The 17,769-nt window shown below is 40.5% G+C and overlaps 3 protein-coding genes across 3 annotated transcripts; 2 read left to right on the top strand and 1 right to left on the bottom strand.

Moving 5' to 3' along the window:
* The first annotated feature begins 1 nt into the window (after window position 1).
* On the top strand, window positions 2–4,091 carry LOC139929212 (polymeric immunoglobulin receptor-like). Its single transcript, XM_078288818.1, has 10 exons — window positions 2–95; window positions 426–749; window positions 1,088–1,435; window positions 1,771–1,804; window positions 2,069–2,166; window positions 2,272–2,306; window positions 2,882–2,938; window positions 3,232–3,306; window positions 3,415–3,483; window positions 3,651–4,091. Exons 1-10 carry the CDS (start codon window positions 47–49, stop codon window positions 3,705–3,707), a joined length of 1,146 nt encoding a protein of 381 aa, XP_078144944.1. The 5' UTR covers window positions 2–46; the 3' UTR covers window positions 3,708–4,091.
* Window positions 4,092–6,276: 2,185 nt separating this feature from the next.
* Window positions 6,277–11,883, top strand: vdac2 (voltage-dependent anion channel 2). Its single transcript, XM_071922018.2, has 9 exons — window positions 6,277–6,400; window positions 7,920–7,991; window positions 8,146–8,195; window positions 8,446–8,598; window positions 8,738–8,790; window positions 9,765–9,992; window positions 10,124–10,274; window positions 10,387–10,444; window positions 10,871–11,883. Exons 2-9 carry the CDS (start codon window positions 7,925–7,927, stop codon window positions 10,960–10,962), a joined length of 852 nt encoding a protein of 283 aa, XP_071778119.1. The 5' UTR covers window positions 6,277–6,400; window positions 7,920–7,924; the 3' UTR covers window positions 10,963–11,883.
* A 948-nt stretch (window positions 11,884–12,831) lies between these two features.
* LOC139929213 (uncharacterized) lies at window positions 12,832–17,161 on the bottom strand. Its single transcript, XM_071922048.2, has 3 exons — window positions 16,310–17,161; window positions 16,038–16,162; window positions 12,832–14,872 (listed from the first exon to the last, which is right to left on the bottom strand). The coding sequence occupies exons 1-3, from the start codon at window positions 17,159–17,161 to the stop codon at window positions 12,832–12,834; spliced, it is 3,018 nt and encodes a 1,005-aa protein (XP_071778149.2).
* Window positions 17,162–17,769: the final 608 nt, after the last annotated feature.

The raw sequence follows: 17,769 nt of genomic DNA, 5'->3' as shown, positions 1-17,769 counted from the left end.
ATACTTTAGGCCCGCATGTGTTATTTGTCTTTACTCACTCACTCACATGGCTACTCATCTTCTCAGCGTTCTTCTCACCCTCGCTGGACTCACAGGTCAGTCACAAGAGCCATTTTACAATTATGTATGGGTGTTGCATATGCTTGGGCTGGTGATGCTGATGATGGTAATGATGACAATAATGATGAACATTGCATGGCACTTATGAGTAATGAAATACACATGATTATAATTCTATGAATGTCAGTTTGAAGAATGAAGTTAAATTCATACATTTTGGAGACAAATCAGGATCATTATAATCTACTCTGTAAAACAAACAGTTATTACTGATAGTAACATCTACAAAAGACAGGACATGAAGGAACAATATTGTAAGCTAATATATATACCATTCAAAACTGTTGCAATTCTTGTTGTTGCAGGAATTCACAGCATAACTACAGTGAGGAAAGTGTCAGTGAAGGCAGGAGGCTCCATCTCTATCCCTTGTCTCTATGATGCTCGCTACATAAACCATGTGAAGTGCTTGTGTCATGGGGATTATTGGAACAGCTGCTCTTATGTGGTAAAAACGAACCAACCAAGTCTTTCAGGAAAGTTTTCTATCTCCGATGACACCAACCAAAGAATCTTCATTGTGACCATTAATGACCTGGTGGTACGGGACACTTCTTATTACTGGTGTGCTGTGGAGATTGATGGAGGGGCAGATGTCAGAGAGTATTTTCACCTGTCAGTCTCCAGAGGTAAGATCCATTTATTGATTTCAGAACATGTGAAACCCTTTCTGTGAAATTATAACAATTTGGTGAAAAAAAACAAAGGGGGTGTCTAATTTTGCTGCAGAGACTAATTATATTGATATTAAATTCACTTTACATGTCAGTCATTTGTAGCAAGATTGAGGGTAAATGAAATGGTTTGACTGAAGAAATTATCTACAAATTTAATGTATGCAAACTGCTTCATCACCAACATGTATCAGGGACATTTTCCATATTTGATGTTACATTGGCATCATTATTTTGCCAATGTAGAGTATTACACACAATTTTCTATTGATTGTTGTTTGTTCTCCCTCAAGGTATGTCTGGACTCAATGTGGTCCAGCAGCAGATATCAGGATTTAATAGAGGACATATAACTATCAGATGTCACCATAGTATCACTGGACAAATTAAGTGGTGTAGACTGGACGGGTCCTGTGTGGAGAAGCAGTCTGGATCAATCGATGGAACACCAGTGACAATCAAACGGAGTGCCCCAAATATTTTCACTGTGACTATGAGTGAACTGAAGATCGACAGCAGTGGTTGGTATTGGTGTGCTAAAGGAGACCTACAGATGCCAGTGCGAGTCACTGTTCGTGAACGACCCTCAACTACATCTACAATTAGCCTCACCGCAACTACAATGAACCCCATCAAAGAAAGTAAGATTCAAACCATTTCATATTGTCACATATAACTCTACAGATGCCAATGCATGGAACTGTTAATGAGCAAATACACTTGTAAGTATTAAAAGTAATTATAATGTATGTACTATGTCAGGTACAGCCATACCTTAATGTTTTTGATTTAATATAGAAGTGATATATCAGGATTCATTATTGCTATTTGCATGTTATATTATACTGATGATCAATGTGGCTGTTTTGTTATTGAGCCCATACTACGGCTTCCAACCACCATAAACGGCACAGTCACTCTCTTGGTTCTGAGCCACCTACTGCTTAATGTATAAACATCTCTTCTGTCTTTGCAGACAGAGTACCTGGCACAGCTGATAGACAGTGGAGGTCAGTAGCTTTGCTCTGAGCATTTTTACAGAATTGTGGCCATTTATGGTGAAATGAAACAGTCCTGCAATGGTTAAGGAAATCTCTATACATGTATTTTTGTGGATATTATATAATAACTATAAGATTATTCAATGATTAATAAGGTTATTCATTAACAACTCATGACATCTTGTAAAATGATAGCAGATGAACAGGATGAGAAATATAGTGTTTGCTTTATTTTAATTAATTTGCCTTGTGTGCCTACAATTTATGTTTCAGTAAATCCATTTACCTGAAGACACTTATCATCCCTCTGAGCTTGTTGATCTTTATTGTAATGGTGACCTTATTCATCTGGTGGATGTTGAGAAGACGAAGTAAGTCTATGGTGAACTTTAATTAATCCAATTTATGCCAAAAATATTTGTCAGTTTCACAGTCATTGGGAGAGTCAACAGCATGAGTGTTCATTGTGTTTTTAGAGCAGGCCAAAGCAGAATCATCAGCCTTGACAAAGGTAAGATACACTCATGCATTTCCCAATCATCATCTTTGTTAAAGAAAGCTATTCTCCACAGAATAAGGTGCCAACATGATTATTTGTTCATGTTTGCACTACTGTGAGTGTGGCAGTGCTGATTCGAGTGTAACCTTTTCAAACAATAGACTGCCATTGTAGACGGATATCTAATGTAGCTTTTAGCTAAAATACATCATAATATATAATATCTCATTTATGGGATTTTGTTGAAGGAAGAATACAGTAACCATTATCAGAATTAGAAACTCTGTGATCACAAACCTATTCATGGTTAGGGTTAGTGCTGAATGCTGAAATGATGGTACTTTTTCATAAAAGGGAATTATTTATGTCGAAACTGTTCATGTTCACTACTTTAAAAAAAACATGGTAATGCTGATAATGTAGCCTAATAAAAGCTGTGTAGTCCTACTGTCCTAGTGTAAATGATGTTCCATTGAAACTGGGTGTAGCAAAATGGACAAGGTGCCAAGATGAATGGCTGCAGAAGAGAGAGTTGTGTGTTTCAGCCCTGTTGGTCCTCTGATATTTGGTTTGTTTATTAATTACAGGATGAACAGGAAATAACATACAGCGATGTTTGGCACGTTAACAGAACTTCAGGCCAGGTAACTCTAACTTACTTAAACCTATTTGTACTACACAATTTAAGTACACTCAAATACACAAACCATGTGAAGTCCACAGCTCTTATGTAGTACAAACAAACCAACCAAGTAGTTCAGGAAAGTTTTCAAACTCTGATGACACCAACAACAGAATCTCCACTGTGACCATTAATGAGGTGATTGAGGACACATATTATTTTGATCATGAACATGAACATGAACATGAGCATGAACACAAAAGGAAGCTAAATATATGACACACCAGTCTTTGTCATGTCTCTCTCTCCTTCCAGAGGTCACACGCTGAGAGTGACGTTGATGTGACGTACAGCACCGTGGCTCCAAAGCAGCACAGAACAGTACAAAGGGTAAATACTGAGATCATGAAGTGTATGGTTTATGATTTTTTGAGAAAAGAAAGACATAGAGTATGTTTACATCATTACAATATATCTGTGACTGTTTTACACAAGCAGCAGAACCAAGTGTCTGATGATGATGTGACATATAGCACCGTTTCCATCAAGCCCGAGGCCCAGCCGAAGGTACTGTACAGCCGACACACTGTTTTTAACATGTTCAGGTGGTTCAGGGGATATTGCCGTCTCATTATGTTACTTCAATTTTTTCAAAACTCCATCATTGCACAATTGTTCTCTCGTCACATTGTTGTTCCTTCCTCATTGTTGTCTTCTCTTCTCCTCTCCAATAGGTTGAACCAAATGTTCAGAGCGTTATCTATACCACAGTGTCTCAGCACCAGAACTAGATCTAAATTGCTGATTAAATGTCTCTCTGTCTGTCTATTGTCTGTCATTAGATTCTTTTGGTGGAGTCTGGTGTTATTGTTTGTTACTGTTTGGTTGTGCAGTAACTTGTCCAACAATGTAATCATTATTGATTAATACTTAAATGTGACAATATCTCCCTTTTGGGCTTTTGCAGCTTCTTGCTACTTTTTGACCCTCTTCTGCACAGCTGAAAAACATTACGAAGTTAGTACTAACCATTTTTAGTGTTAGCCTGTCTATGTTGGGTTTATTGACTTCTTTTCATCTAGTATGATGTTTACAAACACATTGTGTATACATGCTCTGTTTGTTAACACATTTTACACACTGTTACGTTTACATACCTAGTTATTAATGAAACATTCAGACATATTGCATGTTTAGTGAATTTATTATTATATTGAATGTAACTGAATAAAGCTAAGAGAACAACCTTGTGGTGTGCAGTGATGTATCTACTGTCTGAAAGTAGCTCTAAGACAAAAGCAAGACGGGCAAGAAGACAGATGAGACCTGCAAACTGTCACACAGAGAGATCATATAAGCACAATGACTCATTACTTTCTTTAGATTTTCATCCTCATCTTTTCCAAATATTCTGGTAAGTACCTACTGTGCCCCTGTAGATCAGTGAAAGTCAGGCTTTCCTATTAATCACTAAGTGGCTCTGAATGGAAGAAATTTTTATTTAAAGGATAAGGCTGGTGTTTTTTAATGCATTGCGTACCGTCAACAAATCCTATGAAAATAACAAAATCAACAATACGTTTGCAACTTCCCACGTTCCCTTTTTAGCCGTCAACCCGGAAGTCATTGTCTCCAATTGTAAGCTAAAAACCTTTAAATACAGCTCACAAAGACATAGTTTCAATTTTAAAAATCACTAACTGTTACCGCGAAAAGTCAGACTTATAGTTATTACCAAATCAAATTCAAATGGGAACAAATTCTTCATTACGCCAGGGACTATTTTTGGTGCTACGGAACTACTTTCCTGAGATCGCAAACGTGTTTACAACAGGTGTTACCGGCTTATTAAGTTGTTTGAGGAAAAAGTCTGATGGCCCGGTGCATCGCGATGATGAAATATGCTGCCCAGAGCAACGGCATGGCTCTTTGACGTGTTTTTAATCGTTTTTTTAATACAATGGAGTTCTATGGCTGCTGGGACATGGCTGCATTGGGCACCGGCTACATGGACGAGACTTGTTGGCAAAACATAATCATTGCTGATTTTGTTATTTTCATAGGATTTGTTGACGGTAAGCCATGCATTAAAAAACACCGGCCTTATCCTTTAACTATAGAATATTAAAACATGACATTTCAGCCAAGAAGGCCTTCATCAAACCACCTGTGACTATCCATTATTTTTGCTTAATGTTTTAGTGGCATACAATGTGCCTTCACTTCAGTCAAGGCAATTATTCACTGCAGATTGACATCATGAGTTGCCCATTTCAAAACAGTTTGTCAAACTTCTCCTTTTACTTCTATACCATTGACTGCAGTTGAGATCCCAATTAAGTATTCATTGATTTAACTTTCATAATGTAGCCTGTGCATGTGTGTGTGTGTAGATATGTGCGTGTGTGTATGGATGTATCTATGAATGTGTGAGTGTTGAGAATTTGCTATGCTTTTCTTTGTTTATGCCCATTATCCAAATATATGTATATACAGTATATACATATTCCATATGACTACTACTACTAGTACTACCACTACTAATAATAACATAGTAACAGTATCTTCTGTCTTTGCAGACAGAGTACCTGGCACAGCTGATAGACAGTGGAGGTCAGTAGCCTTGCTCTCTTAGCATTTTTACAGAATTGTGGCCATTTATGGTGAAATTAAACAGTCCTGAAATGGTTAAGGAAGTCTCTATACATGTATTTTTGTGGATATTATACTCATATTAATTAACATTTGTGTGTGTGTGTGTGTGTGTGTGTGTGTGTGTGTGTGTGTGTGCGTGCATGTATATACTGTATGTATTTGTGTAGATATGTGTGTGTGTGTGTGTGTGTGTATAGATGTATCTATGAATGTGTGTGTTGAGAATTTGCTGCTTTTCTTTGTTTGTGCCCATTATCCAAATATGTATATACAGTATATACATATTCCATATGAATACTACTACTAGTACTACCACTACTAATAATAACATAGTAACATAATAATAATAATAATAATAATAATAATAATAATAATGTACTGTAATACTCATAACTCGTAAAACTTATTTAAACCACTCTGCAGTCAAAGTGACTTAATATTGCAATCAGTGCCTGAGATTTAGCTGCCCTTTGAAAACTGTACCCGGAAATGATTGTTTTCTATCTTAAGGACATTATTATGCACACAGTAAAATAAACAGTCAAAATAAACGGTGTATAGTGATCACTCAATTTGACATATAACCTACATGTCACGTATCCTGATTGATATTGAGATTTTAATACAGTTAATATACTGAAACTATTTCTACACAGGCACATATGTGACTTTCCTGGGTCCTACGACGGGATGTGATAGGTCTGGATTTTATTACAGTGCAGTCTCCTTCAGCTCGCCCTCCAACCGGTGAAGCCTCCCTCGGCCGTGCGGTGTGAGGAACATCTTCAATAAAGTCACTTTAGTTTACCGCTAGCCCTATCTTATACTGGTAAGAGACCCATTTATTCAGCCTAACACTGCTAACCTACTCCATAACACACAGGCGTGAGCGGCTGACCATGCTTTCTGCTTCGCACCGGTACTTTGCAGGCTAGCCAAGTTAGCTAAGCTAGCTACACAGCATGCTGCGTCTGACACATGTCAAGCCAACGACCAAGCTAACTTAGAATAGATAACTGACGTTATATTACACGTTTCATAGTGCTGAGAAAACTGCATGTCTGCTGCAAAGCTGCTGTGAAAAATATTATCAACTCACTACTGTAACTGTTTGCAGTAGCTTAGCAGCCTTTTAGGTAACCTCCCTTTGGCCTAGTTAGCTGCAGCGAAGTAGCAGGCTGATAATGCGAGTTAACCGGTTAACTAACACATCCCGCTAATTGGCACTGGCACGCGCCTTGCCACGCCTAGTTGTGCCAGCCAAGTCATCTAGAAGAGTAGGTAACGTGTGAAAAGAGACAGGCCTGGGCCAGGCTGACCGGTGCGGCAAAATGGCTTCTCTCACACAGTAACCTTGCCCACCTGCTGTCTGACATGTACATTGTTGCCGTGATTGCCACCTGCTTTTAAATGCTAGCTACATCTGTGATAGTGGCGAAGTACATAGTGAAACCAACGTTACGATTGTCCTGTTAAACATTCAAAAGGTTTGCATGTCAGTGCTTACATCCTCAGCTTGGTGTCATTAAACGACTGATCCCATGTCAGAAAGGTGACAACATTTATTGAAGATCATATGAAGTTTTGTATTGCCAAAATTATAGACTTATAGAAGTGCTGACTGGTAGCAACAGACCATAGCCTGTGCAAGAAGGAAGGATCAGGCATTCTTTAATGCATAGGATAGCTGTGGGATGTTAATCATAAATGTCAAACCCATAAATGCAAGGACAAGCTTTTCACCCATCTGTTGTAGCAACTGCAGCAAGACCAACTGCAACTGCAAGAGTCACCCCCATGTGAACCAAGCCAACTTTCTTTTCTTTTAGTTTCTTTTTTGTTTTCTCTTGCATGAGAACAAATGGAGCGTATTCAGTGCTACCGCTATATCTTAAACAAACCTAAGATTAAGAACCTTACAGCCTGAACACTGGTCATTTACTGTGCCTGTGCACAAATAATCCCCATGATACTTTCAATGCTGCAGCGGTGCTGATCTGTAGATGACATCATGGCCTCCCCATGTACATATGTGGGCATGAGTGGCACATTGAATGCTTGTCCTAAATTTTTAGTCCAAGTTTTGGTTTAGATTATTCAACCAAGCAGAGACACCCACATTCAGATAGTTTGCCGCTCACAGACCGTGCATCTGCGTAGGAAAGATAGTCTTGCAGCTGCTAGATTGGCCTCAAGCATGCAGCCACACCCCTCATTGTACAAATTGTCAAATTGATTATGGATTTTTTTTTTTTTTCAGTCTACTTCATTACTTGTCTACATGGCTGGGTCAAAATAGACTGTTTCAGGAGCACAATTTGAACATTGTATTTTGCTTCTCTGTGCAGGTAAAATGGCCGTGCCTCCTTCATACGCTGATCTGGGCAAGTCTGCCAAGGACATCTTCAACAAAGGCTATGGTATGGCTTCTTACATTATGACCAAGCACCTTGTAGTTTTGGTGTGGTAGTAAAATTGATGGTGCTGGCTTGTGTACAGGCTTGTCTACCACCAAATCTAGTTTGCATTGTAGACTTGTTTGAATTGGTTTTAACAGAACTTCTCTGTCTTCAGGATTTGGCTTGGTGAAGCTCGATGTCAAGACAAAGTCAGCCAGTGGAGTGGTAAGGATATGTCTTTGTGCTTCAAGAATAGAAAACTAGAAATTACTTGGTGGTATTGTTGTTCACATTTTTTGAAGAGTGACCTTTAGGCCAAGGAGCTTTGATAGTAACAGCCCAGCCAAAACTTAATTCCACTTGGCACTGAGAGTGCCTTCACAGCATTTATTAATTCATAGATGTTTCATTCAGCGATAAGAGTCTTAAAGCTTTTCATGTGGATGTCATTTCTCTAAACCTGTGTCTTTTGCAGGAATTTAAAACATCTGGTTCCTCCAACACGGATACCAGCAAAGTGGCGGGCAGCTTGGAAACTAAATACAAGCGGTCAGAATACGGCCTGACCTTCACTGAGAAGTGGAACACCGACAACACCTTGGGGACAGAGATCACTATTGAAGATCAGGTAAGAAAAAAAGTCATCCGACATTATTTGAAATTTAAAATATAATTGAGCTAAAATAGCCTACATACTAATGAGCATGACAGAACTGCATTAGTTTCTCTTTTAATCTGAAATGTCTTGACTAATTTGTTTTTCCCAGATTGCCAAGGGACTGAAGCTGACTTTTGACACAACCTTCTCACCAAACACCGGGTAGGACAGGTTATGTCATTAGTCATTTAGCAGTGAGACTGCAGTTGGTCTCAGTTTCATGCGCATATTACATAAACTCTTCAACTTACTTAATGGTATGTAAAGTATAGTCTGCTCTGCATGTGGCTTCCCTACATAACCAATATTGGCAACCTGATCTGTGCTGCACATGCTGTTGACAAGTGTAGATGTTGGCCATGTGACTCTAGTCCCAATATGGAACTGTGGAATGTTGTCAAGTATTACCATTATCAGCTCTTATGTTTTTCAGATTTGTTTGCTTGAGTGGAGTATTGCAGTTATTTATTCCTGTTGTGTTTCCCCCTGTCCAGATGCTCAGCCAGACCTAATTGTATTTGCTTTCTGGGAAGTGTAAATCATATGAGGAATATGGCACATGGCCCAGAGGAGGAGTCTCCTCTTTCATTTTGGGTAATGGGGGATACGTGGTTACACTGAGACAGCATGTTCAAGGCTACAGTGTCATGGTCAGGACACCAGCCTCCTATTCCAAAGCTAGCTGGCTGGTAAAACGGTGAAAGTGGCTGGTAAATTTTGCAGTGTTCCAGCGATCTGGCCTGTGGAGAGAATAGTTTGTTGCCCTGGCTGCTGTTCAAGCTGTCAGTTGGCAGTGGACCTAAGCGCAGAATTATCAGGGGATCATAAATCTTAGACTTTTTTTTGTTGTCTTTCACAAATTAAATATGCAAGCTGGTGATATGATTTGTAGGCCATGATGTGGAGCACTGTGATCACTCGTTTAGTGTAGTAAGATGGGACATTTTGCAAGACAGTTAATATATTGACCTATTTTGTACAAAGTAAGCAGCCGACCTGTGAGATTTTAAAGGCTTTGCAGTTGTATGTGCCACGTTAAATTTGTTAACAGCATACTGCAGTTACTGTAAATTGGCCCTTCTGATTTGAATGGGATTTCAATTAAGGTTAACCTCGACCATGTTCTTCATCAACAGCAAGAAGAGCGGCAAAGTGAAGACTGCCTACAAGCGTGAGTATGTCAACTTGGGCTGTGATGTCGACTTTGACTTCGCTGGCCCCACTATCCATGGAGCTGCTGTTGCCGGCTACGAGGGCTGGCTCGCCGGTTACCAGATGACCTTTGACACCGCCAAATCCAAGATGACCCAGAACAACTTTGCCATTGGCTACAAGACGGGAGACTTCCAGCTGCATACCAATGTGTAAGGGTGAAAAGCTTCTTGTTACAGAACATTTTGATGTTGTTGGTAACAGAATGATACCTACTGATCAATACAATTCAGATCCAACTAAAATCTCCCTCCCCTTCCCGAATATTCGCTCATCTTTAAAGCAATGACGGAGCAGAGTTCGGAGGCTCCATCTACCAGAAAGTGAGCGACAAGCTGGAGACGGCAGTCAACCTGGCATGGACCGCTGGCAGCAACAGCACACGCTTCGGCATCGCAGCCAAATACCAGCTGGACAAGGATGCTTCCCTCAGCGTGAGTAGTGCAGCAGAGGCTTTCTCAGAGGGACACATGAGTGAAAAGAAAGAATGTTGTGGACCTAAAATCATTTTCATCAACTGATTCAATGTTTGGTTTTTTGTTTTAGGCTAAAGTGAACAATACTAGCCTTGTTGGTGTTGGCTACACCCAGACTCTTAGACCAGGTAAGATGGTTCCCACTTGGTTAATGGAAAGCTGATTGGTGTTTTGTTGACACTTGACGAAATGTTAATCACTGAAGTTGACAGTAGTTCTACAATTATTTGATTACTGCTATTTTAGACTCTTATGGTGTAGTGAGTACATGTTCTCTAAGATCCACACTAGAGGCCTCCCACACTGACAATATAACACGTGCAGTACTTCACTCTTGAGCAAATGCTCTAGAAATGACTTGACCTAGAATATCATATCATTTATAGTAACACTGTCACACAAAAAACACTTAAAAATAACAACACAAGTTTTCTGTCTAAGCTCAAATCAGCTTTGTTGTTAGTGACAACATCCAGGCTTTGTTTAAGAACAGAACAATAATTTTGAATTGGTAGACATTATTCTGACATTCTTGCTGCCTCTCGCCTTTGTAGGTGTGAAACTCACTCTGTCTGCCCTGGTGGACGGAAAGAGCATCAACGCAGGAGGCCACAAGCTGGGTCTGGGGTTGGAACTGGAGGCCTAAACTATCCTCAAAATTGCAGGAGACTAGGGAATATCAGAAGAATCTGGCCTTAAATGTATTTCCAACTCAAACCAGCAAGGGGATATCTTGGAGAGATTGGTTCAAAGGCTACGACAAACAAACTCTGTAATTTCTCAAGTACCACTTAAAGTTGGTGCTACTATCATTGGTATATTTACCTTTTTTTTGCTTTTTACTTTGTAATTGTATCTATTCAAGAGACACTCGGTGGCTGATCATTTATACATCTTGTCATTGTTTCTGTCCAGCACTGCCATGACAATGAAATCCAATACAAATCACTCTGCCTGTTGTCAACTGTGTGACTTCTTTGTGTTAATCCCCGACACATTGTATTTTGTGGAGAACATCGGATATGGTTTTGTGGGGTGAGCTTGGTCTCTGATTTTACAATTATGATCATCTGATATTCCTCTGTCATCTGAACACATTTGCAAACCATGTTAAGTACACTAGACCTTTTCTGCTATTATTTAAATACTGCTGTACCTTTCTTCTTCATGCACACAAGGACAAACTAAAGCTCTGTAATGTTTTGTTTTGCGTCGGCCATCAGGGTTTGAGATGTTCTGTTAAAGCTCTACACATGACCCTCCCTTAAACTGGGCAGTTTTTGGGTGGCTTAAAATTGGGTCTAAGTTTGGGAGAAACCTGTATACTTGGCCGACCAAACAGGCTTTTTTTGTTTTTCTACTTAACAGACAACTGGGGGGCATAATTATTGTTCACAGTAATGCCAAACTGGATCATTGTCCGGATGAGGTGTAATTTAACGTTGCACGTGTGCACTGGCTTGGTAATGCTGCCTTGTACTGGGTGGCAGAGACGGTGCACACATGAAGTCTTGGAGGTCCTTATGTGTATGTATAACTTTTCAATAAAGTCTTTGAACTCCACAAATGTGTTTTTAGTATGTGATTAAGTGCTATTCCAGTAATGACTACTTGATGATAACTGATAATTTTACATGTAACATGGCTTGCTCAGAGATCATTTGTAGTGTAAGAATATGTTCTGGCACAATATGTTCTGTCACTGCTCTGAATTAACCTTGGCCTCAAGTGTGCAAATAGAGCATCTGCTCTAGTTAATGAGTTTGGGTTGCAAAGTCAATATCTTGCATATGCCTAAAGCACAATGCAAAATATGTATTTGTATATATGATTGTCTGCACTCAACATACTTAAGTGTTTACAGTTCACACCAATAGTCTCCCCCCCATCTAAGCATCCTTTTTCCTGGGTTAAAAGGAGCAGTGCTAAGATATGCAGGTGTGATAGAGGGTTTGGCTGAAGGCCGAACTGTCAGCAGGCTTTCAATTGGTCTCATATTTGATAGATGGAGGTTATTTGGATACAGCGTCACTAGGGTGCTAGATTTGCTTATAAGGTGGTTTTATGAATGTCAAAGCAAAGGCACTCTTGGCTGATTACAAGAGAATTGAATGTAGACTCATGTTGGGTAATGTAGCGAAACAATCAGCAATAGTATGTGTGTGTGTAAGCAGTCGTTCCAATAGTGTTAGTACAAATCCTGATGTCCATTGAAGAAAATTAAAGTTTGTGTTCCCAACAGTAGCTCCCAGTGAGATGGATAAGAAAATACACAGAATCATGGGTTCTTTTGAAATGCATTCATTTACCAGCACATTCATGAGTCTTACATAGTGAAGCAGAGAAAAATAGATAATGCAAAATGCTGCTTTTCATCTTTTACATTCAATATTACAGTAGTTGACTGGCGCATCAAACTTTTGATTTTAATACATAACAAGCTGATTTAAATTTCGAAGGCCAAGCTATTGCAAAACATTGTGATAACCATGCTGTCACCCATCGCCTGGTCAGTTTAAGTCTCAGCTTTCTTCTCTTTGCCTGACTCAACTTGTGCTTCTACATTTATTGGCTTAGGTTTTTCGTCTTTAACCTCCCCAGCTCCATTAGAGATGCCATTCTCTATTTTCAGCTGTACTACCTCTGAGATTTGCCCATCACCTGCCTTCCCTTTCAAAGTCAAGGTGGAAGTGTCCTGAACTTTCTGTGGTGATGTCTTAATTTTTGCTACCTCTGCCTCAGACATTCCCTTTGTTTGGCTGTCAGTAGCTTCTCCAGAATCCTTGCTTTTCACATCCTCCACCTTCTCAGATCCACCTTCAGGATCATTTGTTTTCCCTGGCCCCTCAGATGTCTCCACTTTCAAACTCAAGGTGGAAGTGTCCTGAACTTTCTGTGGTGATGTCTTAATTTTTGCTACCTCTGCCTCAGACATTCCCTTTGTTTGGCTGTCAGTAGCTTCTCCAGAATCCTTGCTTTTCACATCCTCCACCTTCTCAGATCCACCTTCAGGATCATTTATTTTCCCTGGCCCCTCAGATGTCTCCACTTTCAAACTCAAGGTGGAAGTGTCCTGAACTTTCTGTGGTGATGTCTTAATTTTTGCTACCTCTGCCTCCTCAGACATTCCCTTTGTTTGGCTTTCAGTAGCTTCTCCAGAATCCTTGCTTTTCACGTCCTCCACCTTCTCAGATCCACCTTCAGGATCATTTATTTTCTCTGGCTCCTTGGATGTCTCCACTTTCTGGATTTGGCTGCTTTCTGGTGCCCCCTGTTGTAAGTCTTTGCTTTCTGCACTAACAGTTATCTTTTCCTTTGGCGATGGAGATTCTACTGTTTGGGTTTTATCCCCGCTGTTTGGCTTTTGATCCTCCGCTTTAGGAAGGTCTTTCAGATTAGATTTAAGGGATAGCTCTTTATCCTGCTCTTTATTGTCATAATCTGTAGCATTTTGACTGCTTTTTGGCGCTTTATCCTCATTGGCATCTTTCACAGTTTCTGATTTATTGATTACCTTTGGCTCTGAACTATCTTCCTTTTCCTCACTCTTGGGTGCTATGCTTGAAGTTTCTTGACCCTTAGTTTCTGATGGATTCTCCGTCTCCTTGGGCAGACTGCCTTTTGGCTCTGCGGTCAAATCAGTGGTTCCCTCAACTGTTTCGGAAGCCAAAGCGAGAGCCTCATCTTTTACTTTAACTACACTGCTTAGCTCCTGAGTTTTATCTGAATCTTTAGACTCTTGGTCAGAAGTCTCATCATTAGGCTTCTTTGCTTGTGCTGAGGCAAGATTATCTTTTGGATTAGCCCCCTTGCTCTCCTTCAAAGCGTCGTCTTTTTTATCATCCTCAGATTCTTTCGGCAGTTCGTCCTCCACAGGGACCTCTGGCTTTGAATCCTCTGGTTTTGAAGAGGCATCTTTCTGACTTGTTACCATTCTCACTGCATCTTCTCCCTCGTCTTTCATGTTCTTGTCTACTTGGTGTTGTTGCTCATTTTCTTCCTCACCAATGACCTCAATTTCTTGGACTTCACTTTGTGTATTTTTACCTGTGTCAGTGTCCACTTTATTGTCACCTGCCTCTGCCTCCTCTGATTCCTCTTTAATTTCGTCACCTTTTTCGGCATCTTCTACCTCGCTAGGTCTCTCTCCATCCTCATCGTCATCATCTCCATGCACTGCATTTTCATCTGATTCTACGTGATCCTGCTGACTGTCAGACATCTGCTCACCTTCTCCCTCTGGACCGTCTTTATTATCTGCACCCTCCTCTTCCTCACTGCCCCCTCCCTCGCTTTTGATACACCCCTGCTCACCTTCTCCCCCCACCGTCTCCTCAGACCCTGTCTCCTCAAATTCTGACATCTCAATTTCCCTGGTGGTCTCCGTTATGATCTCCTCTACAAACTTGTACTGGGGCTCTGCTCTCCTGGTGGGGCCGCCCTGCCGGCTGAGGCAAGGCAGGGTGTAAACAGGAGACTGACGGTAGATGTAAGGCATAGAGATGTGGCTGTCGGACATGGTGGATAGCCGAGTCTCTTCGCCTTCCAGGAGTTTCCTGCAAGGTAGAAGAAACTGGTTTTATCTGCAGTGACCAATGTACAGTGCTCATACAAATATTCATTGTTTTCATGCATCTGTATTTTTTTTTTTTTATCATATACAGGGCTTAACCACTATCAAACTATCAGATATCAGATATTATCTGGCTATCAGATAATAGATTATCCCAATACTTGGGAAAAACTGAAGCCATTCTTTTTGGTTCTAAAATAAAATTAGCAAGGTCACCAGGTTTTAAGGTCAAAGTTGGAGAGTTCCATATAACAGCTAAAGACAATGTAAATTATCTTGGCTGCAGAAAAGCTACCTTTCTGGACAGCTCAATTCTTCACACACTAGCTGGAGCTCTAGTTCAAAGTCATTTTGATTACGCTGCCATCTCCTGGTACACCGGATTATCTCAACACCTCAAAAACAAACTACAAAAGGCTCAAAATAAATTGATAAGGGTTATATTAAAGGTCCATCCACATACACATCTTGATCCTGCACATTTTAAAAAGCTTAACTGGTTGACGGTGGGGAAAAGAACCATTTATATTAGGATGCTGCTCACTTACAAAATTGTTAAAAATATGGTACCAAAGTACTTAATCAATTATTTCTCACTACTAAGAGACAATCATAGCTACTTTACAAGAGGTAGCTCGACAGACTTCATACCTTGTCGATTCAATAGCCTAATGGGCAAAAACACATTTCTCTACAGTGCAGCAGTACAGTGGAATAATCTGCTCACAAATCTGAAATTGAGTGTTTCACAGAGCACGTTTAAAGTGGCCTTAAAGAAATGGTTACAAAATACCATGTAGCATATTCAATTTTAATTCTAACTTTTTATGACCAAGAAAACATGAGTATGTTGACATAGCTACCCCGCCGCCTGCTATTTATATGTTGATTGTATTGTCTCCGCTTGCTGTCTTCTTGTTTTGCTTTTATCTTGTGTTGTGTTACGTGTTATACTGGAGGACCGCAATGGAAATAAGCCTTCGGGCTTAATTGTGTTTTCATCCTCGGTGATTTTTAATGTATTTAATGACTGCGATGCAGTTAGCCTATATGTGTTTTTTTTTAAATCATCAAATAAATTCATTCATTCATTCAAATCATTTTACTTTAAACATAGCATTGTAATAACTTATCTGAATTTGCCCTACCTGTAAGAAAGTATCTCCACATCCAAAGCCATCTTCACATTTAGCAGGTCCTGGTACTCCCGCAGATAGCCAGACATGTCAAATTTGGCATTTATGAGCTCATTTTCCAGTTGCTTGATAGTGTCCTGGAGCAAGAGAGGTGAAACATTAAGTTATTCCCACGTGCCGCTATATATATGAACTTTACAACTCTGTTTTCCCTGGACAAAGACCTAAGGCACAACATGGCTTTACTGTAAGGCTAAATTGGGCTACTATAAGAAATGTCCTACCTGGTATTGAATAATGTCTTGATTGTGGCGATCCTCGACGTCATGAAGTTGTTTCTCCAGGGCTTCCCTTGTGCCTTTAGCGCAGTCCAGTTCGATGCTCTTGGCCTGCAGGCGCCTTCTGTACTCCTGAATCTCTTGCTGGGTCGCTTTCAACGCCTCTCTCTTGGTCTCAGCTTCCTCGGTTAATTTAGCGAACTGAGATCGGAAACTTTCTCCTGCGTGCTGGAGGTCGGACACGGCATGACCTTCCAGCTGTGCCCGAATGTCCCGAAGTGCCGCAGTGAGGTCAGGTTTGCCAAATTCGTGCGCCTTGACGGTGACCTGAGCATCCTGGATCTGGGCAATCACCTCTGACACTTCGGCCTCATGGTTTTTCTTCAGGAAGTGGATTTCATCTACGAGAGACTGTGCTTTCTTGTCCAGTTGTAGTTTAGACTGGTAAGCCTCGCTGATGTCTTTCTTGAGGACCATTATGTCGCTCTCGGCAACTGATCTGCTACGCGCCTCTTTCTCATGTTGTTTTCTCAAGTTGGACAACTCTTCCTCCAGATTCTGATGGTCTATTTCGATCTGATGCTTCTGCTGTGTGATGTCCTGAACCAACTGTCTCAGTTCCCTGAGCTCTGGTCCATACTCCTGCTCCAAAGAAGATGAGGATCGTTCTCTCTCCCTGATTCCCTCGATTTCCCTCTCCAGCAAATGATTCTGGTGCTCCAAATGACGCACCTTCTCGATGAATCCAGCGAAACGATCGTTCAAGCCATGGAGCAATTCTTTCTCGTTCATTTTCACCAACTTTCCAGAAAACGGCTTGCTCAAATTCATGCCCTTGGATCCCGTCAGGTCGCCCATTTCCCTCCAACTCGCGAAATTGGTGTCTGCTCCCGAACGCTTTAGTTTGTACTGGGAATACTCAGCCTGAGTGGCTCTATGCGGAAAATCTGGTCTGTTATCCATGTTTTGACTCACTCTGTTGCTGTGAACCGCCAGTGCAAAGTAGAGGACGCTCCATGCAGCCTCTTATACCCGTCGCTATCCGCTCGATATGCAGAATGGAGCTGTCCACGGTGCTGAAAATGTATAGCATCAGCTGTTGGTTTAACGAGACCTTTCACTACATTTTGTCGCAGACAGCAGTGACGTAGGTGTGAATTTCCTCTACAGATGCCAATGCCTACACAGGCGCCAAGAATAATGCTCTATGCATCTTAGGAGAAGTGTATTTTGTTAAATTATTATTGCAAATGGCCTTATATTAAGATGAATGCCTTAATCGTAATCCCCACTCAGGGTATTTCACAGTAATCCGGGTTTATTGCTTTTACCAGAAGAAGCAAAGGGCATATTTGATCAAAGGAAGGTTTTAATTTTATTTATGTGTATATGGAATAAACTCATACCAATCCTTACTTCTTATTTGCTATAGCCAGGACAGAATACAACCTTGCACCTTTGACTAG

Source organism: Centroberyx gerrardi, chromosome 15, assembly GCF_048128805.1.
Source record: "Centroberyx gerrardi isolate f3 chromosome 15, fCenGer3.hap1.cur.20231027, whole genome shotgun sequence".
NCBI classification, from domain to species: domain Eukaryota; kingdom Metazoa; phylum Chordata; class Actinopteri; order Beryciformes; family Berycidae; genus Centroberyx; species Centroberyx gerrardi.
This window is presented reverse-complemented; position numbering and strand designations above follow the sequence as displayed.